At 44.2% G+C, this 23,951-nt stretch overlaps 1 protein-coding gene across 13 annotated transcripts in view; it reads right to left on the minus strand.

Moving 5' to 3' along the window:
- The window catches only part of LOC119433045 (calcium homeostasis endoplasmic reticulum protein), an 80,993-nt gene extending 57,462 nt beyond the window's left edge, over positions 1–23,531 (minus strand). For 2 of the 13 annotated variants that reach the window (XM_049658893.1, XM_049658881.1), the window contains exons 1-11: positions 23,375–23,531; positions 22,454–22,624; positions 17,219–17,406; positions 16,155–16,292; positions 14,692–14,768; positions 14,321–14,395; positions 14,047–14,191; positions 11,291–11,341; positions 9,320–9,358; positions 7,351–7,488; positions 3,679–3,927 (exon numbers count right to left, since the gene is read on the minus strand). In XM_049658893.1, coding sequence (XP_049514850.1) covers positions 3,679–3,927; positions 7,351–7,488; positions 9,320–9,358; positions 11,291–11,341; positions 14,047–14,191; positions 14,321–14,395; positions 14,692–14,768; positions 16,155–16,292; positions 17,219–17,406; positions 22,454–22,624; positions 23,375–23,411 — 1,308 coding nt within the window. In that variant the 5' untranslated portion in view covers positions 23,412–23,531. The remainder of the gene's footprint in view (positions 1–3,678; positions 3,928–7,350; positions 7,489–9,319; positions 9,359–11,290; positions 11,342–14,046; positions 14,192–14,320; positions 14,396–14,691; positions 14,769–16,154; positions 16,293–17,218; positions 17,407–22,453; positions 22,625–23,374) is intronic. The other 11 variants (XM_049658890.1, XM_049658882.1, XM_049658888.1 and 8 more) reach the window with 9 other exon arrangements.
- Positions 23,532–23,951: the final 420 nt, after the last annotated feature.

The following is a 23,951-nucleotide window of genomic DNA, read 5'->3' on the forward strand; positions in this document are numbered from 1 at the left end:
CATGAAATCTTTGTGAAAGGCTTTGGTGGCACAGTTGTATCTAACGACATGAAAGGCACTGAGGACGACCATCCATGAGTGTGCTACCGAACCGAATATGAGCAGTGGTGACAGCTGCAGTAGTGAGGCCTGGCACCAGCTGTGTGGCGGACTTGCATGAACAAATATATGCATTATGAAAACAATGTTCGCTCTTCTTGCACAAAGAAATCAAGGTATAACACTCAGCAGAAAAATTAGAACACAATGGCCCACCTCGTCAATATTGCACAAAAAAATAAGGCAGCTCTTACACGAATATATAGGGTAGATATGAATCATGTAATTCAATGTAACATTAAGTCTCATACTTTTATGTAGTAAAAGGTGAAGTATTTATTAAATGAAAGGTGCACAGATCTGAATTTATTTACCGCAAAATGAACAGAATGACAAGTTTCTACAATCAGCGGCCACAGCACAGCGCTCATGCTCACGATCAAACAGAGTATGTCGCATACTGGAAGTCCAAAGGTGTATATTTAATGCGCAATTTGACGTAACCTTGCATTCACAAGTTGTAGAAGTATTATGCGAAGTAGTTACAGTTAAACCTGCTTATAACGAACCTCCATATAACGAATTCCTGGATATAACGAAGTTTTTGTATTCCCCGCCGTGACTCCATAGAAGCACATGTATTTGAAACCTCTACGTAACGAAGTGGCAGCGGGAGACCCCCTCGTTATAACAAATTTTCCCCGCCGACAACCTAGAGATTTCGCCCCAAATTTTGTCATTTTTGCGCAAGCAGCAAACGGAAGCACCTTCTCCGCCACGACGGAATGCGAAGCGGCGGCGTCGCGCTTGGCGCACTCGAATTCACGGCACGAGAGCGATCCCACGTGTGCGTGCATGCGAGCGTGCATGAGGCAGGCCTGCATCTCTCGACCCGGCGATCTTGCCGCCGCGGGCGTGACCTTTCCTCTTCTCTTTATTCAAACCTGACCCCGCCGCTTGCTGCAGCTGGCTCAGCCCGCCAAGCCGGCACTCTCCTTTTCCTGTCGATGTTGCCGAAGGGGAAAAAAAAAACTTTTTTTTTTTTCAACGTGCTGGCTGCGTCACTCTGGTTACTGCGCAAGCCTCTGCGCTTTACTTCACTAACTTGACACTAGGTGACACTATACGCCGCTACGCCGCCATTGTGTCGCTCGCTCTACGTTTCCGACGCCTCGCGCTTGTGCGAAACGACACGCGTCCGCGCATCCAGTACCTGGTGTGACATTCGAAGGATGAGTGCTTCGACGAAGAAGCGCGTGATATTGACCTTGTCTGCAGTTCGCTTTGAAGATAAGCCCGCGCGGGCGCACACTTTTTCCACATCGCAGATCGCTTTCAAGATACGGCGGCCACCGCTGAAGTAAACGCCTCCCTTTCTCGCCTCCCCTGAGGTGCCTAGCGCGGAAGCGTGCTTCCGCCCCCCTCCCCCCCTTCTCCCTCGCACGCGCGAGGTTGAGTCGGCTGACCCCCGTAAGCTTTCACTCGTACACACAGCGTACGGCGCGCGGCGACGATGTTGCTGTGTTTGGATTTTACACGGAACCGCAAAGCGACGTCCACGGGACGGCACAAATGCGCTTCGCAATAAAATGTGCTTCTGCGCGGTTACTACTCCGACAGCGACAGCGAATTCGCACCCCCTAGCGGCAGCTTCTCCACGTTACCGGAAACTTATCTCGAAAGCCATGCTTTTGAGCGTGGCAATCGGCAGAAAATACGTCATGGTGGCCATGTTGTAAGTTCACTATCGCTGGCGACTGTCGTCCGGGCGTCGCAACTCGAGAATCGAACGTCTGCGCACATGAGATTCTGCCGATTTTGTGCCTGTGCGTGTAGAACAAGAAAAATAGTACGCACTAACCGTTTGGTGGGCAATGAGCGACTACGGCTTAAGCGGTCAGCCAATACATGGGGTTCAATGGGGGCTGGGTGGGGGAATCTTCGCGACTACGTTTAAACCGCAATTACGCATTAAGCGGGTACGTATTAACAAGGTTTGACTGTACTATCCTTACTTCGTATAGCTGCCTGTCTGCTAATTTGCTGTCGCAATGGCAAAGACCTTCGCCTTTCGGGCGAAACTAGGACTTTTTTATTCATCAGAACAAAAAAGTCCTAGTATTGGGGTTAAATCTTGAGCGATAGTACATACGGTAAGCATTTCTTTTTCCAGTTTTCGTGCCGAACCTGCATATAACGAAATCCTCTTTATAACAAAGTTTTTCGGGAATTTGTCAATTTCGTTATATCCAGGTTTAACTGTATTTCATATAAAGCATTGCAGGTCAAAAGCCACCGCACTGCGAAATGCATGAAGTCAGACTTCTGTGACCGCACTACAGTCAAACCCTGCGATAACAAAAGCCAGAGACAACACAATTCTCACCACAGCGAAATATTTTCATATCCCCGGCAAATGCCCATAGGATGCCAACATATTTCGCACCTCTCAACAACAATGTCACTAAACTTCAATCCTGCATCAACGAAGTTTGCTAGAACCCGTGCAACACTAGCAGAGTACAAAAAGTGCTCAAATGCATTTTCTCTCCACTTAAATTGCGTAAAATATTGCCGCAGTGCACTTGCAAGGCTGCCCGAATTTTCATTTACAAAAACAGCAAAGTGTGGGAAGTGATCACTAGAGCCAGAAGCACGTCATGGCCGCCATCTTGTTTTTTGATTGCCTATTTCAAGGCGCACAGCGGGCACTGCCGCATCGCCGTCAACATCTACTGACATATGGCGACAGTTTTTTGCATACCATGTGCAGTGCGTGATCTGTGGGAGAAAACAAGTTCAGCAAAAACCAAGAAATCCATGTTCCACTGAAGTTGGTTGCCACGCTTTCGGTCGTGATTGAAATGTGAGAATACGCACCCCCCTGCTTCAATAACGCTAGTTTCGGTACCACCCAACAGGCATTGCATGCAGATTTGGTGTCGCTGGACATAGGTTTGCTCGATGGGGCCATATTCTTGGTCGTTCATTTTCGGAGATATGATCATTTTCGCGAGAAACTGTATACCATGGCACAGAACACATCGGCATCTACAGGTGGCAGCGCACACTGGAGCAACGCTGTTGCTTTCGGAGGCCAACCTGTCTGGAATCTCGGGAAAGTGATCACATCAACGCTGTCACCCGTCAACGCCAATGCATCCGGCGCAAAGTTACACAAAATCTTGCATATCTTATCAAATCAACGCTGTTTCTCGTAGACATCAAGATGTCCGGGGCAGAGTTACGTGAAACCTTGCAAAATTGACCGTATCTGCGAAAGCGATCGACTAAGAATGCCATTTCCTTGTTGATACCGACGCCATCCGATGCTCGGTTACACGAAATCTCGTAGAAGTGATGGTATCCCTGAAAGTTATCAGCGATTCACGGGGCGTGCGGTTCTATAGCCTCGAGCAAGGCTGTGCAAGGTAATGGAATTTCAACAACAAAGTTTCGTTTTGCAGTGTCTGTGCTGTCTCATTTCGCAACAACGAAATTCCAGAGAAAGCAAATTTTTTTTCGCTTTCCCTGCCGATTTTGTTATTGCAGGGTTCAACTGCACCAGCATAGCTTTCACAATGTTGCCAGCAAAGTATGAAACAAAGCACTATAGTGGCCTGACACTGCCAAGCTCACCTGTTCCGACCCTGCAAGTTGCTGCTGCTGAGGCTGCTGGCTCGCAGCGCTCGTAGCTGGTGTGGCAGCAATGCCGCTCGCCACTTGAGGACCCGGGGCATTGACAGACGTAGGCGGCGCCAAGCCTGCTGTTGTGGGCAACGCCTGGCCAGCTGCTGTCGCCAGCGCCGCCTGTGGCAGCATGCCTGGTGTTGGCAGGGCAGCGACGCCAGACAGGCCCGCCTGTGGTGCCATTGTAGGGGGCAGTATCTGCACATACAGAGTGAGCATGGCATGTTACTGGCAACAGCCAGTTATACGAAAGGTCTCTGGCTCCATATTTGTGGACATGTTTCCGTAACAATAAAGGGAAAGCTACAAGGGCAGAGCTTCTGCGTATGTGACTACATATAGTCATATATACGACACTACATATGTCACCTATACGTGACACTACATATATGACACCAAATAGTCTGGCCGAGCTTGACAGCATTTTCTATTCCAGTTTCCTGGAGCAGATACAGAATCAGAAGCTTGCTACCTGTAACGGTTTCACATCTGCCAGAACACAGAACAGCAGAGAGAGAGGATAAAATTTGAATTTAACACGGAGTGTTATGCATCACATTAATACAAGTGTTACAGTAAAAAAGATATTCACGTTTTCTGTCCCCCAGTTCAAACAAACATGAATGAGACTGTGTGACCATTTTTGCGATGGTAGCTTGCTTAGCAGTTTACAAGGATATTGCAGTACAATCAAGCCCTCAACGTTGATAGCGTAGGAGTTATTATGGAGGGCAGCAAAAACGTGTACATAAAGATATGCGCCCCAGCAAAAAAAGACCCCATATGAAAGCTCCGAAGGACGAAATAGGGGGTACTAATAGGTACGAAAGATGGTTGCAGATGCCTGGCAACCGGCAAGTTGCACAGTCACAAGCATGCTCTCTGCAGCACTTTATGGTGGCTGGCACAATGAAGAGAAAGCAGCACATATTCTCCCTCTGCTGTAGTGACAGGGGTGGCCAGCTATCCTGGACTGTGTGAGATTGTCTTGATTTGCAAATTGTTCAATAGAAGGTTGAAATTTGGCCACTCCCTGTTTGCAAGCTGTATCAAGACAACTTAGTGACACTGCTACAGTAGAACCTCGTTGATACGACCCGTTACGCATGATTTCCCGGCGCCAACGTTCACGACCGAGAACACGAAAAACGACCTCATATAGTTATGCTTATGTTTTACCAGTTTATATGTTCCCGGTAAACACAGTTTTCAGCGCCAATGTTCAGCCCATCGCCAAACTGCGATCCTATGATACGTTTCCGGCCGCTAGATCCCATGTAATCAAGAAAATGAGCGAGGTGCGCGCGATCGAAAGCAGTACAAGGCTGCCCGCCGCAGCAGCTTCACCGCAATACTTGCCCACCTGTATCACGTGAGAACGCCGGCGCGCACTCAGTTTCTTATTCCGGTACCAGCAAATCTCTCGGGTTGTCGCACGCCACATTCCCAGCTATCGCCGCGAAACCTACTGCGATAAGCCTCTTCCCCTGTTTCGCAGCGGGTGGTGCCGTTGGAAACACACTGCACGCTTTTAATAGGCGATAACCCAAACGCGCCCGCCGCCGTTCCCTGCTGCAGACTGCAATTGTATATGTTTTCTGGCCGCTAGCTCCCACGTAAACAAGAAAAGGTGCAAGGCGTGCGCGCGACTGAGAACAGTAGCCGCCCGCCGCATCAGCTTCCAATACGCCGCCCACTTCACGTGAAAACGCCGGCGCATATTCTTATTCCGGTACCAGCAAATCTCCTCCCGGGTTGTCGCACGCCGCATTCCCAGCTATCGCCGCCAAACCTATTGTGATCAGCATCTTCACCTATCTGTCTTACAGCACATGGGGCGTAGTGCCGTTGGTAGCGTACTGCACGCTTTTAGCACGCAATAATCCAAGCGCGCTGCCGTTCCCTGCTGCAGGCGTCGCGATGTGAGCATCACGTTTCGCTTCGGCGGCATCCGGCGTCGCCCACCATCTCGATTTCGTTTCGGTTTCCCGTCGCCGGCTGAAGACACTAGGCAACAGAAAAATAAAACGCATGTGTCTCAGGCCGCCGAAGACCCACCCCCTCGACGCGCGTCCCGTGCCTCGTGTGCAACGATTCGCGCAACGCTTCACATAACTTAGATGTCAACTACAGTGGAGTTTGCAAATTTTTTAGACACTTCGGATCGTATGTTTTTCGGTTAGTACGTTTTTCTTCATGTTTTTTTTTTCGAAACGTATAAACGAGGTTCTACTTATATAACGAATGATGTTAAAGGTCAGCCGCTCCATGAAGTAGAAATAACTGTACAGTTATCGGCAATACAAAAGGGCATACCAAATGTTTTTTTTTTTTTCAAATGACCGTAGTGGCTAAGCACTCACGCCCTTCATAAAATTGAGCAATGAGACTAAATGTTCAAGAGGAAAACTAATTGTTGTTTACTATCAAGTTCCTAGACTTCAACCCACACATCCCGAGTTGTCATCGTTTAAAAAATATTACCTGTTCCCTTTCATTGCTTATGACTGTACAGTGCTCAGCAAATTGAAATGCAATACTTGAACCGGTGGCCGGCGCTTTTTTGCCTGCAGTGAGGGCTGGGTTATCGATGAGAGGCCAAATGCAGTCAACAGCTCTTGCTTTTATATACAAAAATGCATCAGCTCGGTGTCCCCAGTACCCACTGGTGGCATGAAAATTGCCGGCAGCTACATGCTTCAAGTATCGTAATTCAATCACCGAGCACTGTGTGTCCGAGCAACAAACGCATCTCGCAACCATCCTCAGTCACAACGGCAGACCTTACAGATGTTTGCAGAGAAACGCAACACAGCACCACTACTGACTACCACATCCAGGTAAACCTTTTCACATTATGGAAAAGCCTTCACTAAACAAGGCCTCCCAACCACAGCCAGTTTTGTCATGCTGAAACTATAGATTTAGCAAATACTATTGCAAATGAATGACGGCACGGCTGCATGGGCTTCTTTTTCAGGCATAAAATTTCTATCTTCATTGTCAGACAATGTAGTATTGGCTGACTAGCAGAATGCTTGCTAGCAGCGAAATGACCTGCCGTTATCCTGCAAGAGATACAATGATAATGACACTTTAAGGGAGATTCTCACAGTTTAACAAGAAACTGGAGTAATACTTACATTTCAAACCAAGAGTCACCTAAGGTCACAACTATCACAAACATCAAACCAGCGTTTTGCATTGCATAAAGTGGTACAGTTTACAACATATCCATTTTTCTTCCTCACCGCCTGGCAAGACTACAATTCTTCAGTACCTTGCCATGAAAACAAGTTATGGCCCCTGCATTGCCCGAGTAGAAAGTACATTACTATTTAAGGTGAAATGAGGGCAGTGCGACAAAAAAGAACGAAAAAGAATAGACCCCCCAAATGGTGTTTATTCTTGCTTATTTGTCACGCTACCCTTATTTCACCATAGATGCATACCAACTCACCAAAATATCAATGCTCCTCTATATTAGCATTTATAAGGTCTAACAGCATTGACTTTTGGAGTATGCAACGAAGCACACCAGAAGCCAAAGGAAGGGAAAATGCAGTGTAAATTGTTTCGCATGAATGAGTACTAACAAATTCCTTCACCAACACAACTCACCCCAAACTGCAACGCCTGCAGCCGCGACGTGAGGTGTGCCACAAAGTCTTGATGCTGCTTTTGTAGCTGTGTGTACTTTGCCTGCACGGCACTTGTCACTGATGTGATGACTGCCGCATGCTCCGTTATGAGGCTAGCCTGGACAAAGCGGAAAGCAACAGCAATGACCCACAGCAAGTTATTTGTGCACAATGAGAGAGTATGCACAAAATGCACATATGCACACCAAGGCACATAACACAAGCAGAGTCACCGATCAATGATTCGAACTTGACCACCAAAAAGACACAATAATTGCGATCCTCAAATACTGCATCTGCCAGAAAATACGTGATTTTATTCCGCAAGTGGCCAGAAAAGGGTGTGCTCACGACTCACGACGGCGCTCACCACATTTCACGCCAAAGCACCGTCAATAACCTGAAGGCAGCGACATTCGTCCTCTCCTGGCCTCACCTTCTTGCCGCATGCACCTTCCCTCACTGCTCTGTTTGTTCCGATTGCCATGACTGCCGGATGTACAATCACCACGATCGCAAAAGGAGGAAGGGGGGGGGGGGGGGCTTATTATTATTCAGGGGGCTTATTCGCACCGAGCGACCCTCTCTGTCGGTGCACCCTTTTCTATCACGATGTGCTCATGCATTATCAGAGGCGAGCAGTGACCGTAGCACTGTGGAAGTAGTGCGCAACGAAACAGACAAATGTTACTCCGTGCTGCCTTTTGCATGCTTCAAGTCACCCAAACCAAGACCCTATTGGCTCCCTCCCGCAGCTTGCACAAAGGGGCCAATCTCGACCAAGAAATTCTATCCTGATCTGGCTCATCACAGTCAAAATGCACCGCATGATACCAGTATTAGACTTCCGCAGAGTTGTGCTATTTCAGCTCTACTTTTTTAGTTTTTATGGAGTAGTCGCTTTTATCGAATTACCACATGTATAGAACTTTTTTTGCCGATCCATTCACCTTACTATAACGAGGGTTTATTGTAAGTACAGTTAAACCTGGATATAATGAAATTGACAAGTTCCCGAAAAACTTTGTTATAAAGCGGATTTCGTTATATGCAGATTCGGCACAAAAATTCGAAAAAGAAACGCTTAAGCAGGAGACACATGGTAAGATTCAGCGTCCGATCCGACGTGCGGCATACTACACTTTGGGGCACATGGGACGTGCATCCGAACGAGCGACCAGCGCGTAAGCTCCGCCCAGATCCTGCACCCCAGCTTGTACGCTCAGAAGACTGCACATCCTCGTCGAGAAATACAAGATAAACAACTTTGCGCAATGCGGCTTCGCTTCACGCAAGCACTGTCACTAAAATTGTGTCTTTGCGAGTGACAAAACACTTCGCAACAGTGTGCTGTCCACCGACGGCTCCGTTGATAGCCAGCAATAGGGCCGATAGGCCTATTGCTGCGATAGGCCACGCAGTTCTGGAAAACGGAACCATGTGTGCTCGCACCGGCATATTGTTTCTGAAATGGGGAGTTTGTCAGATCGACGCCGATCTACCACAGAAAGGAGGTCGCAATGTCAAGTGCATTGCTCACGAAATTCAAGGATTTTCAAGGAAGGAAAAAAGTTCCAGGACTTTCAAGGGTCTTGAAAACGCATTTTTTAATTTCAAGGGTTTTCAAGGATTTCAAGGACCTGTACGCACCCTGCTTCAGCCATGCAGATGGGCAGTTTTGCCACTCATTACTAAAAAGTTCCACTGATTTTAGAAGACCACTTTGCAACACAATTCCGCCGCCACTCCTGTCATTCCAATCGACATCTCCAGAGTCATTTAGAGTCAATTAGAGCCCAGAGTCGATTAGAAAAATGTTAAATGTTTGATATGCTTTATAATGCAGGCATGCATTCCAAGAAAAGTCTTCTTAGTTGCTAAAGGCACAAGTCTGCTTGTTAGCACCAAGTAAACCAAAGACATGAAAAGGAAAATCTGGGTCCACTTACTTGATAGTTTGCCAGTGAAATGGCCGGGTTCTTGAGTTGCTACGGAGAAACATGAAAAAGACCTCCGTTATACATGAGTGTGTAAACATAACTGCATTGCTGAGCCGATTTAAAACTTTAGATCATGCAAGCACATGGACAGACACAATGTCACCCTGCTCTCTTCTTAGACGTCTATTCAACCAATGCTCAGCATAATAATGGAGAATGGACATCGGACAATTTAGGTAGCTAGTGAGCCAAATTTACCGTATTTGCATGAATATAACACGAGTTATTTTCCAGAATTTCCTGCCGCAGAACGCACCTCACATTATATTTGTGTTCGTGATACAAACAGAGTGAATTTCTTTTTTTTTTTTTTTCTAGTGCTTCGAAGTCTTTGAAGTCATGTGGTGGATCAATACACAGTGAGTGACAGGCTCTGCTGTGCTTGATTTTGTCACAGGCATTTTCGAAGTGCCGCCTGTCCAGTAACCTTAGTGGTCTGGAGGACGACACCATTCTTGGCAACAGTGACAAAGACGTCAGCAGTGAGTATATTGTGCATGCTCGTTATGTGCATGCTCGTTAGTGAGTATATTGTGCACTCGTCCTTTCACTTTATTTAGTGACAGCAGTTCGCAATAATGATGAAGAAAATGCTGAGGGCATCCGCTTTTATGTTCCGTTTCCAATTTCTTTGCGGCATCACTTTGCGTTATATAGTTTAATCAGCTTATAACGATCAAAGGCATAACAAATTATTGGTTATAATAGCATGTCACTGCATTTACGGTTTTCTGACCCTGTCTATCCAAACTGTGTCCCGAAATATAACAAAGATTTTCAAAAGTGCCCCGTGCTGTTATAACAAACTTAAAACTCAGCCGCGGTAAAAGGTAAGCACACTCGAAGTTCTGGAGCACAGCAGCAGCCTGATGTGCCGCTGTTACGCAAAGTTGCAACGAGTTGGTGGTTACTAAGTCATTTTCAGGAAGTCACTGTTTATCGACGCTAATAGTTGCTGATAAACGTTTGCGATGGTATTCTACCTTTCCAACTTCCTACTTTTTCGGCCTAGCAAATATAAAATGCAACTTTTGGCAGATAGCAGCGCTCTGCGTGGCTGATGCTGCAGCTGTAACAGCAAGACCTTTGCAAAATGCCAGCATGCTGCAGTAGTTTCTGCTTCCAGCCAACTAGAATGTTTTGCTATCATGTACAGAATCTGCTCGTGTCCCACTGATAGTAAAATATATCACAAGCTCTCGAAAAGAAATGCCGGCAGCTGAGCTCATAGTTTCGAAATGGCAGTGATCGGTATCGGTATAGTCCCACTTTGAAGGAGCTACAACGCCACATTTAGTTTTTTAGATTATGTTTTTTAACAAAAACTCAGCTAGACGTGGGAAAGTTCCAGGAACAAAATTGAAGATGCTGAAAATACGATTTTCGGACCAAGATGGTGTCAAATTGTAACTGCCGACACCAGCTTCAGTGTCATTTATTTTGCACGTTTTGAAGGGTGAGTCCATATATAACAAACCACTGATACAATGACTACTTTACGTGAAACTATTGAGTTTGTTATAAACGGGTTCGACTGCAATTGTAATATATTTGTTTTCTTCTTCCAAGAGAGCAAAAGTCCCTTCTCGTGTTATATTCGTGGTCATGTTATTTACATGCAAATGAGGTAGTCTCTATTTCTTGCTGCTATTGAGTGTTGAATGTAATGTGATAATCGCTTGTTTCTCTTCATTTGGTGCATCAAAGTATTCATGTAGCTGCCACTCCCCTATTGTAATGCCTTAGGGTGAAAATAGGAATGTAAATAAATAAATAAAAATCGAAATGAGTCTTCATCCACTCTTTTGCTCTTTCTAAGAATGTAAAGGCCAGTCCTTATTTCGTACAAGCCACTGATGAGGGCAGAAAAAAAAGCCTTGCTTTCAAGGTAGCGGCATACTATTACTGCAATGTGCCTACCTCAAGGATTAACGCTGGAAAGTAGTTGTTGGTCTCCCAAAGCTTCAGCAACTGTAAAAGGGAAATATAGAGTTGGCATGTCTCAACAATCAAGCAGTCACTGTTATGCTTCCCCCCATAATTGAACAGTTATGTTGTTTTACCCTGAGTTTAAAAATAACTGCACAGCAATGTTTTACAAAAGACAACACACCTGTAAACCAGTTGATAAATGTTCACAGGGCAAAGCTGCCAAGCTATCGTCCGTCAAGAAACTCGTAGACAAGAGTGCAGGTTAACAATTACTGAAACTGTATTTTGACCTATCCCAGAAAGTAAGAGACCAGTTGTGTTGGTCTGTTTGACAGTATAAAACTGCAGGCTATCTAGTCAATACAATGTATAGCACTTCATTTACAAAAGTAAGCAAGCTATACAGCCATGGTTGAAATTGTTCAGGTCTCACGACATTCAGAGAAACTCGAAGCCACCTCACCACAATTATGGTGTTTATGTGGCTGGTACAAAATGCACTTGTGTCTTTAAAGACATGTATTCGTCCCTGACGACCTGGAATTTACACACAAGAAGTGATGATACAACAACATACTTACTCCGAGCACATCAATGATTGAACAAGTGTCACAACCCGATGAGACAGAAATAAAAAAAATGACATCAGCTAGTCCAATACAGGGACCTTGCAAGCACACAAGACTGCTACTAAAACAGTAGCCTTATGAAGTTAATGAAACCGTGGCACCTTCAAAATGGCGAAGATAGTAGAGCCGGCTGAAACTGAATAATTATGCAGGCGATATGCCTGGTGATGAATATCACAGTATGGGAAAGCTGGCTGGAGCAAATGGCAATGAATGGTCAATGAATGATAGGGGATGTTAATCCTTACGTTCTAAAATGTATAGTCTTTGCTGAAAGTGTTGAAGCCAGCACATGTGTGACCAAAGCTGTCACTGTTCACGGTATGCGGGCCCCCTATGAAGGTGCTGGCACTCGTGTGACTGAGAGCAACAACTGTCCAAGACACTGATATGCATTGATTGACGGCGGGGGATTTAGCTTCCAACTCTCTCCAGCATTGGAGCAACAGGACTACTGCCAAAACTTAGCTACAGCCTTACTCGGCTTGTAAAATAAGACAACAAATTGCAAAGCACTAACATTGTTGTATATAAACATCGTCAAAAAAAGTGGGGCTGATTGCATAAAAACTTGCTAAAGGCCCAGGACAGACTTACAACCAAAAAAGTGTTGCTGTATTGATTATCTGTAACCATGGCATAGAAAAAGACAACAAGGGTGTGAAAAATGAAGAACCACTTGAACGCCCCCTGTCACTGTTCTTTTTTGGTGCACGTGTGGTGCGCAAGCAATATCCCACAGGCATGCTCAACAAGCATAGGCAAGCATACAGTCAGTGCACTGGTATCTACAGCCAGCACTGGTAAAACTGCAACACTGTCCAAAGTACAGTACAATGGCATTAAGTTACATGGCGGAGTCTAATGTGCCAAAGCAACTCATGGTCTATGAAAAATGCCAAAATGGATGGTTCCAGATTTATGTCGATCACCTTTAGTTCTCTATTGAGCGCACAGTGCAGGGGTACCAAGTATAGGAGCCCCAGATGGCTAAATGTAATCCGGAGCTCTCCACTAAGGCATCCCTCACAACCTACTGTGCAGTTTCGGGATGTTCACACACCAAAACTCGATTTCTCAAGAAATATTTATTTATTTATTTAGGAATACTGCCAATCTCATCCGATATTATAGCAGGGAAGGCACTTGTGCTTATACATACTGATTATACATGTGATTATATAAACATCCCCTGAAGCACAAACACAGTTTTGCTAGATGTACTACTGGTTGTTCTTCCTGGGCTTAAAGTAATACACCTCAATACTCTACCGTTCGACAGGATATCTATCACACCTTTATGCATTTTAGCTGCAAAAGAAGATTCGCGACATTTATGTTTTAACCCTTTAAATTCCAGGTTCTTTCTTTCAATACTGTACACATTTTACTTTTTTTTTTTTTTAGTGACGGCATATTATTGCACATTATATCTAGATTAAAAAAGTACAATACATGTGCGATATACCCCTTATATATTGACCTGAAGAAACAAATGAAAGATATTTACTTTGAAAAGGTTACTTTCCCTCATCACATGTGTAAGGTTCGAGCGTAGTTATTTCAACATTAGACAATGAAGGCAACCAAGAACATAAAGGATATGTTCAAGTGCTTAAATTTGAATACAAGAGATGAACCTGGTTGACGAGTGCAGCACGTTTCCAGCAAGCAAAGCAGAACTGTGGCCGGGACAAATACAGCTTGCCTTTAGCAATATTGATACACACAGCTACAACAGTACAGTTCCTAAGTGCAGCAAAGTAAAGTGCCTTGTCATGAAGCTACAGTGAACTGCAGCAGGAGAGCTGTAATGAGAGTTGTGACGGCTAAATGTTCAAAACAAGTTCATTACTGCAGTGCATTGCTTTATACCAGCAATTGATCCACGTCCTTTTTTTTTTAAATGATTTAAGCATGGTTGTGTGCAGTCATTTACATTGGATACACACGGGGTTCTTCACAAACACCCTCCCCACAATTCTAGGGACTGCATTCGGGGGTTATATATGTGAAAAATGTGCTGCGATTTTTTTGCTTCAGCACAACGTAACATATGCCTGCGAGGTTGGCAAAATCAGAGTATGGGGAGCAGTTTAGGCAGAGAGCTCTCACTTTGGCAAGTTTCTGGCCTTTCTCCTCGTCAACGCCAATGCTGGTCGTGCAAAAGATTGGGACGACAACTTTGTCCAACGACTGCTTCAACCCATCAGCGTTCTTCCGCACGCTGCAAAAGAGGTCCAGGAGCATGACATTTTTCCTGCACATGCCACGGCACAACCGAAAAAAAGAAGAGTTCTTTTAAAAGGTTCAGGCAAAAGAAAGAGCAAGACGGTAGGGTTCGCGAATAACGAAACGAAAGGGGAATCCAGAGAACTGGCTAATTTACCAGTGGTGCAAGACATCATTGATCAAGTACACAATGTGTAGTTTCATGTCAAAAGGAGCGCCCGGCACGGTGACCCTGAGGGAAAGAGATGACACAACATTTAGAACATTGAGGTCATCGTAAATTGCAGAGAATGCAGCTAGCTTCTTTAAGCGGTAATATGCTAACATGCGGTGCACACGACAAAAGCAAAGTGCGCAACTCCTGGCATTTAAACACAATTTGCTCAGTGTGAAGTCATCAAGCAAGCTAGTAGTAACAGCAAGTAAACAGGCTACGACAACACAGAGACATAAATCCCTGAATGACGCCGCAGGAAAGTGCGGCACAGCCAAGGAAACAGAATGCAAGGTGGTCTTATCTTTGCTTACTTCTTGAGGAGATACTGGCATATTAGCTCATTACGTTGGGGGGTGGTTGAGTGAGAAAAAATCCAGCCCTTTCCTGCCTGTAAAATGAAGGACTCGTACTTTTGAGACAAAACATTACAAGAGAAATATTTTTTCAAGAGAACACACACAAAACATTTCCACAACTACAGAACAATCGGGTCGTTTCTTTACAAATCAGTATTTATCAATTTCTAAGTGCAGGTACATGTAGCGGTGATAAATTATGCAGTCGACTCGCGTTAATTCAGACTTCTAGAGGAATAAAGATTTCCGTTCAAAATAACAGAAGTTTCTAATTGTCCAAAGCTGAATATGCTCCAAAGCAGGAATCATCCATGAAAAGATACATGACCCAATGCCAGCAACCCGACCAATTGAATGACGTCATCTTGTGGTGGCACCTAACATGGCCGATGTGAGGCTCCTTAATGGCTTCCATCAAGATTCAGAAGTCTGAGAGTCAAACATGGGTACGTTTTTTGACTATTTGCCTTTTTCAAACATCTCCAGACCAGGCAAGCCAAAGACTTTGAACTCTATGAAAGCCTTGTCTGAATAAGGCACCATAAACATACATTGAAGACAATGAAGACTGACGAAAGTTTCAAGGTTGGCCAGAATTCCAATGTATTCAAGAGTGAATTGTCGCGAGTTGACTGTAGCACATGACTGCAGGGCAAGTGACCAGAGATTAAATATTAATATGTTTCCTCTTGTTTAAAGGAAGATAAACCTTTTAGATAGCTTGTCATCACTGCTTTTTTACTTCTTTAGAGAAAGGCACTGACTAGCCTTTCCATTATACAACTGTCAAATGGGCAATTGTGAACTCTTTTTAGATAAGGCGGTATGAGACTTCCTAAATGGGTTCTGACCCAAAGGAGTTGCGATCATGTGTTATAGTCTCTAAGAAGCTTTTAACAGGAGCTACTGAGGAGCCATCAGGTGCTTGTCAGGTTATTCAAAGCATAATAGGTTATGTATCATAAAATGATGGCTCAAAACAATAAAATGAAAGCAGAAATTCTAGAGCAAATTGGTAAAGTTTCACTAAAAGCTGCTGGCTAAAGAGCAAGGTCTTTGCCCATGTAGCATGGAACAGCAAAGCAACACCCTTCAAAAGCAACACCCTTCGAACACGTTGGTAAACTGGCTACAGCAACAAGCATACTTCCATTGCTTTACATTTTTGACAGCAGTGTGCAACTTGCACTTAACAGTTATAGAGAACAGGGTGTCCATTGACAACACTGCTGGCAAGGAGTACATTAAAATGTTAAATGTGGGAGAAGTGACCAAAGAAAAAAAAAGCCGGACCTTCACTCAAGATTATGCACAAGCCAGTAGAACTACTAAGAAAATGTTAGCACTGAAGCATTGCAAGCCCTCCTTACAAATTTCTACATCCCTATGCTAGGAACGTCCAGAAGACACATGCTCACCGAAATGGCATCCTTGGTGCAAGACTCAATGATAGGCTGAAGGATCTTATCCAATTCTGCAATCTCTATGTCGCAGCTCTTTGCCTGAGCCATCAGCTTGTCATCTTGGGCCTTTCGTATGGCCTCGTCTAACTGCACCTGAAAGACCAAACAATATCAGACATCAGATATCAGAAGTGTCAAAAGGACACTGCAACAATAATGAAAATTTTCCAGACGACAAAATATCGGAGAGCTTCAGCACAGTGAAGATGCACTGGCATAGATGAAAATAAAATGCTGGGGTTTAACGTCCCCTAATTGTGCAGTGGATTATGGGGGATGTCATAGTGGGCAGCTTCAGATTAATTTCCAACAACCGGGAGTCGAAGCCAAGACATCATGCTTAGCAGCGCAATGCCATCCATAGCCACTAATACACCAGTCACACGGAGTACTTTAGATCACAATTGTGCCAAACCAGAATCAAAATGCTTGACTGCAATTTGCTCCTTTCCACAGCTTGCATAAAGAAGCCAATTGCGATTGAGCTTGATCGCAATCGTAAGTGCCCCATGTGAGCGGAATATAAGCCACCATGGTGGGTTGTACTCTAATAGATCTACATTTAGTGTACTTCAGGAAGGTGTAGAAATGGGAAGGTGTAGAAAATGACAAGTCAAGCCCCTTGGATACCCTTAGTCTTCTGGCTCAAAGAGAAATGTATTAATGTTCCCGATGTGTAGTCACTGATCACAAGAACAAGGTTCACAGGAAGTGCGACTTCAAATGAACAACAGTGGCTAACAAGAAAGCCTCAGCCTGAAGCCAACTTTTCGACAGGGCTACTTGTCTTTGTCACTTGTCCTTGCGACGATGTCCCCTTGTTAAAACGTTGTCTCCGGGCGTCATTTCAATGTGACCCCCCAGCTTACCTTACATACATGATGCAGTGGCAATACAGTGTATCGCAACATTACTTGAGCGCTACTCGTATTAACGTCGACAGCCATCCCGAGATATTCTGCTGGAATTTATAGCTTCAGCATGTACCAACCGGCCCAAGTTATCACTCTCCTGCTCACCTGTTGCTGTTGCAAAAGGACCTGGTGTTGCGCGGCCAAGTTGACCTCGCTCTGTCGTATTTGCTCCTGGATCTCCTGCACCTGCTGCTGCAGCTGGGCAAGTGCCACATTGGATGTCGCCTGCCATGGCATGGGACCCGGCGGAGCACCCGCTGCCGTCGGTGGCACTTCCTCTTTCGGCTTCAACGCTTCAGCACGAGACACAGAACAGCAAAGGAGTTTGTTAAAAACATTCTGGGGCTTTGTGTGCCAAAACCACGATCTGATTATCACCCTATGAAGCCAATAGATAACGAAGCCAAGGAAAGCAAGGCTAAATTATTCGTAGTTTTAAATGAAGTGTAGAAATGATAAGCTAAAAGGAGACGAAAGTGGGCGAAAGAACAGCTTGCCGCCGATGGGAGACAGACCACCAAACCCCACATTATGCATGCATTGCACTACTAATTGTGCTACAGCACAGTCATTTCCACGTCCACATTCTTGGGTATTTATGTATGCGTACAAGATCTAACCTGGGGAGTGTTAGCCAGCGCCACCCAAGGCCCTGGTGGTGGATGTGCAACACTTTTTTGAACGAATGCTTTCCTTGGCTTCATTATCTGTTGACTTTATATGGCCGCGACTAACAAATATCAGTGCCCTCCCTTCCCCTTCTTCTCGATCTGATTATGAGGTACACTGCAGTGGGGGGGTCTCCGGATTAATTTTGACCACCCGGGGTTCTTTACCATACACCCAATGCACAGTAGATGAGCAGTTTTGCATTGCGCCTCCATCTGAGTGTGGGTGTCGTGGTCGAGGTCGAACCTGCGACCTTGAGCTCAGCAGCGCAACACTATAGCCATTGGGCTACCTACCACAGTGGGTGAAAATAGTTTGTCACCAGCTCTGACTATGCAGAAAACGATCACCCAAACACCTTAGACAAATGTTTTAGAAGTTGTATAAACTCTTCTGCATGCTTTCCCAGACCTGAAAAGACAACACTTGGAAAGTACGGAGGTCGGGAAACACATATGCCGGACGCGTTGACATCAACAATGTTATAACATTATGACACGGAGCAAAAACTTAGTGATGCTGTGCAGCTGTAAGACTAGGCATGACGGCGTTGCTCATTAAAAAAGTGTTTGACCTGGCGGCACTCACATTTGGAAGTCACAGCGGTCACCGTGATGGAGTGGAGATTATTTGAACCTACATTTAACGCAAGAAATGACAAGCGAAAAATGTCATGTGAGCACTCGTTTAAACTGGGGCAAGGGAGATAATGCTGCCTTTTGCATGACCTGTGAGGGAACTGAGAAATCTCTATAGACGCTGCTTGGTTCCAGGCATATCTCGCCAAGCACAGTTTACTTCTGCAAGTGAATCCTGGGAAAATGGCACCGTGCATTCCTCTGCTGTTGCTCAAGGACAGGCTCTTGCGCCACACTTCGTTGTGCCTATGTCTCACTTGAAGCTTTTCCTCAGGGGACGGAAAAGCCGTGGCAGGAACACTGAACAGGCTACCCTGGGAAGCATGACTGCAATCCTGAGCCCCGGCAGAGTGTAACAGTAGGGTTGAAGATTACTGTGCAGAAGACAAAGCTAACATTCAATAGCCTGGCGAGAGAATAAAAATTTGTTACTGGCAGTGAGCCTCTAGAATCCGTGCTAAAGTATGTTTATCTAGGCCAATCACTCCCAGGGGACCCTGAACACGAGAAGTAAGTCTATGGAAGAATAAAAATGGATTGGAGCTCATAAGGCGGACTTTACCAAGTCTGCCTTACCTAGTATGATCAGTAGCTTACTGATATCCTTGAAAAGAAAAGTGTCTAATAATTGCATTCTATCAGTACTCGCATATGCAGCAGAGACTTGGAGGTTAATAAAAAAGCTTGAGAAGTTAAAGGGAGATGCTACTCAGAAAAACCTTTTTTTTAAATATTTGTGACAGCTCAATGAACCTTTCATCATTTATACAGTTTGAGCTCCTCTTTTCAAATCTGCTTTTAGTTTTTTGACAGCTCATTTGGTTACATTTTTGCACACCATGCATTGGTAAGAACAATGCATTTTTGTGCAAGCTTAGGCGATAACAGTGAGCACAAAAAAAAAAAAAAACACTAAAAAATTGCTCGTTTCTCCAAATGAATAGTAGAATTCAATAAAGCAAAAAAAAAAAATATAGTGGAACATTTGTGTTTTGGTCTAGAAAAAAATTCCAACACTGAGTTTCAGTTTTACCATTCTCAACGAAGAAAGTTTTGAAATTATCTTACTGAATATGTTTCTGGAATGCCCTGAAAGTTGTTTCTTTGAATTGAGGACATGTTAAAGCATAAACATGCCAAATTTCATCATGATCAGACTAGATAAAGTGCACAAAAGTTTAGTGCACAAAAAAAATGCTCTAAAAATGCTACAAAATCAAGAACTGAGAAAAACCCGTTCAAAAGTTTAAAGGGCCAGTCACGACGCTAGACTTTGGCGGGAAAACCCCCCAATTACTTTTTCGTATTTTCAGCAAGAATGCGGCACTGCCGAAGTGGGTTCTGGGAGAAGAGGGTTAGGCCTACATACCCGCAAAAATTCAAGAGTAGGCAATGCCGCAGAGCAAAATACCACTTACATGAAACTCGGGTAAATTCGTACTTTGATGAACCACTGCGAGTGCTTTTTGCATTTTTTTACTAACTTCAAGTTGATTCTCAGCTTTGATTTTTTGATGACGATGATGTACAGTGTTTACTGGCGCAAGGGCCAGGTATGACCATATTGACTGGCAAAATTCCTGGTCCACGAACTCAAAATTTTATAAGTGTTATCTAAGATAACACAGCAGATACTTAGACAGGTATCACTAATGACAAAAAGCAAGAAATAAAACTATCAATTCATACAGGCTTTACAAGACAAAATTGCTCTTAGATCTGTCTCCAACATATTCTGGCGCTAGCACATATCTTATTAGAAAACATTATGCCCACTGAAAACTGAGAAGAAATAAAAAAAAAAAAGGCTACCACAAAATTAACCCCACAAAGCCCAAACACCATTCCGCATCAAAGACAATTAAAACAGCGTGTTCACATTTATTTCTGGCCATGAAGATATGTTTATTGGTACAAGGAAAACAATGAAATGTTATTGAGTAAAGATTAATTAGTACGGCAATTACTTAATTTGTAATTTATTTGCTGTACTATCACGACTGTAAACTTCCTCCAGCACATCAAAAACCCTAGTATTGGCTCTAGTTTAGGTCATTAGCACATAAATTTGAATTTTTAGGCATCAAATTCAGCGTATCAAAAATGATGTGTTGGGCTTTGTGGGGTTAAATTACAGAAGCCATATTTTCTGTAACCATTGCTTACCCTTTGTAGCCAAAAATATCACAACAGAAAATCAATTAAAATAAGAAATATTGCAAAAAAAAGTATGTTACAAAACTAAAGCCACATGTCAATTTTAGACTGGCAAACAAGATGGCTGAATGACTGGGGCTACAGGGTCACTGCTCACAGTTCCTACCTGCTCCTCAAACATGAAGAATGTTGGGTGAAAAATATCTCAAAGATGCTTACATGTCACCCGAGACATCAACCAGATGAGGGAGATCGGCAAACAACAATGATGACAACAAAATGTTGGAAGAACTTCAATGGCAACAAACACATCCACAAAAGCAAGAGAACTGGCACTTCTTCCTCTTCTTCACCCTATGTGTTCTAACAACTTCTTCTTCTTCTTTGTTCTCTGCATAGCAGATTGCAATTGCAAACCTTCATGTAGTGCCTTGTAAACCGTTCAACCTTTTAAGGACCCAAAGAAAAATGAAGAAAAAAAAAATCTTGCAAGAAATACAATAATGTTTATAAATTTGCGCAAACGGTTCAGATAACTTTATTCAAAAACTCATGTGAAAGATTTGCTTGGAAAAGGTCTCGTCCATTATAAATATATCCTTTACAAAGTAAGAAAAGGCAAATTCACTGCTTATATGCTACAGCCAGAGCATCTAGACTGTAGGACAACTATGTTTTTATGAATCCATAAATTAGCTTTTTTTTTTTATAAACAAATCTACGAACTACCTTGTCCGATATAACCAGCAACTTTTGAAGTACAGCATATTATGTGCAACAACCATAATAAGAAGAAAGCCTGTTGTTCATTTAATCGCTTTCTGCAGCTTTTTTTTGCCACGTGTCATTATTTTCATCAGGCGCTGAGCACTGGAGGAGCCCAAGATGTCTTCGAAGTTAGTCATTAAGCTGAACTACTTTTGATGAGCTGCACTCATCTTTTGTACATTAGGCAAGTAAGTATTCGATGAGCCAAGATAGTGTTCCCCACGAAAAGGGTTAAAATGCCATTTTTGCCAACTAAACAATCACAGTGACGGAAGGGGCACTTGGTCTTTTGAAACAGCTTTCAGAGCAGAATGACACAGTTTGGAGCAGAAAAATGTGCTGTTTAGAGCACGGAAACAATTCTTTGGAGAAGTAACTTTGGAGTAGTAACTCATCCGGTTTTCAAATTTGAATAACCGGTGACTCGAACAACTGGGATAACCATTTTCTTCTGCAAAACCGGTTTGATGTTGCTGCACTAGTGCAATCCACTGTTAAATGGAACAGGAATGTAATGCATATGTGAGTTTTCTCTCTTGCAAGTGTGCAAAGTCGTCCGGCTTTGAAGCAGACGACATGTGCTTGATAGAGCTGGCACCTTTTTGCACATATATGCAGTGCACAGACATAGCTTTAGCTGGCACTTGCAGCTCAAGCGCCAGCAAAGCAAAAGCCAATATTAGAATGTTCCCTCTAACAGTCGATCATACTGCAAATGCACAAACAACACAATAGCTTTCTCCCAGCAAGAAAACACATTACTGTGGTTATGTTCATTTGAATTCTGACAACTCAGCAAGTCAAGACAGCAGCTGCATCAGTGAAGTGATGCCCAACACATTAATTTTGACAAGCTAAAGCAGTGAGCTTGTGTGTGCAAAGCAGTACCTAAAGCAATGCCTGGTATTTAAGCAATGTGCATCTGTATGAAGACTCTTCGAAGTTCCTGGCAGGTCTTAGTGCAGTAAAGAAAAATCGTAAAAGTAACGCAAGGCACGCAAGCAAGAAAACTTGAAGGCCACACATTGCGCCTTGCTAGTATAGAAATAATAAAATACCAACTGGCTGTGTGAAATGAACCTAAAGAACTGCAGGTTCTTTTACTCACAGCTCTGTTGCGTGGCGACCTGGTGCTTGTAGTAGGCGTAGTACTCGCCGCCGAAGAGGAAGGAGAACTTGGGGTTGTCTTTCTGTTTCTGTTTCGTCATTTGCTCAAACTCAGGGCCATTTCGTGCGACAAACTGGGCCAGTTTGTCAATTATGTTGCGCAGCTCCTGGTCTGCAAACGAAACATGATGTGTTAGCGAGGATGTGCTAGGCACGATCCTCGGAGCTGAATGGAATCGGTTTATGGAGTCCGTTAATCGGCACCGTGTCAAACACCAGTACGCGGAAAGACTGCGCACTAACTACATGGCGTGAGTCCCCTGCTTTCTACTGTATTTACAACGCTAAGAACGAAGACAAACAGCAGCTGAAACGAACAAAACCGCAATGCCGACTGACCGTCGCGCAATTCTCGGCGGTCGTTAACGGTAAGTTTGCATGGCGCCCTGTAGCGGTTTCACGCCGGTAATTGTGGCGGTGAACTCGATAGCGCTGATATAAGACACAAGGCAACTACCGTTTCATAAGCGTCAGCGTGCGAAGAACACGTAGGGTCAAAACCGCACGGTGAGAGGGTTGTTACTCCAGTGCGAGCTACAACTGCGCGCGAAGCGGCCGCCACAGCCTGCAGCAGTCTTCTGCTACCGAACGCCACCGGACTAGCCCGCGCGTTTCTCAGGGCGCATCGAGATCGCACTGTGTAGTTAGCGAGTAACGAAGAGCACCGGTAGATGACCACAGCACAGACTTCAGAAATACTCTTGATGCGGCTTCTTCAACGAGAGGGATATCAACGATCGGCACATCGTGGGATGAAACGTGCAAGCCGTGCAAGCAGTACACGGCAAACAAGCAGGAACCGCTTCACGTTGCATCCGCTCAGAGTGCACGGTACGGGCAAAAGGCGTACTCGATTGCTTACCTGGAGGGGCAATGGGCATGTCCATCATGATTGGCATTAAAGGGCACTACGCGAATATTTACAGCTTTCACCGATCACATCGCACAAAAACACTCAACAACACGCAAACGCTGTGCTGCTATCTGGTGGCCATGCTTCGTAGTCGATTTAGCCAGCTTTAGCGGCAGAGGCGGCGAGAGCCGAGTTTTATTCAGGCATCAATTTAAACGTTAATGTGAACAAAATAAAATTGCTACCGGTTTTGCAGAAAGTTGCAACAAAGGCTTCCGCCACAAATGTCAACAGCAGTCAACAGCATCGATCGTCATCAGCAGTCGCCAACTCACTGATGATGACTGTAGTTTCGAGTTCGACGGTTGTACTCTTTTTGGGCTTCATTTTGGAGTGTAGTGCATGTAGTACAGTCAAATCCTGGCACGACACACTGAAAGTGGATAAATTTTATCAATTAACAATTTTTCTTTTTGTTCGTTTGAGGTTGCTATGTTTTGGCAGAGCAAATAATATTTTGCATATCTGTATACATGTTCTCTAGGCGAACGTCTCTTAAATAGGCCGACTCAATTGTGATGGCGGA

The sequence above is a fragment of the Dermacentor silvarum genome, chromosome 11 (genome assembly GCF_013339745.2).
Source record: "Dermacentor silvarum isolate Dsil-2018 chromosome 11, BIME_Dsil_1.4, whole genome shotgun sequence".
Lineage (NCBI taxonomy): Eukaryota > Metazoa > Arthropoda > Arachnida > Ixodida > Ixodidae > Dermacentor > Dermacentor silvarum.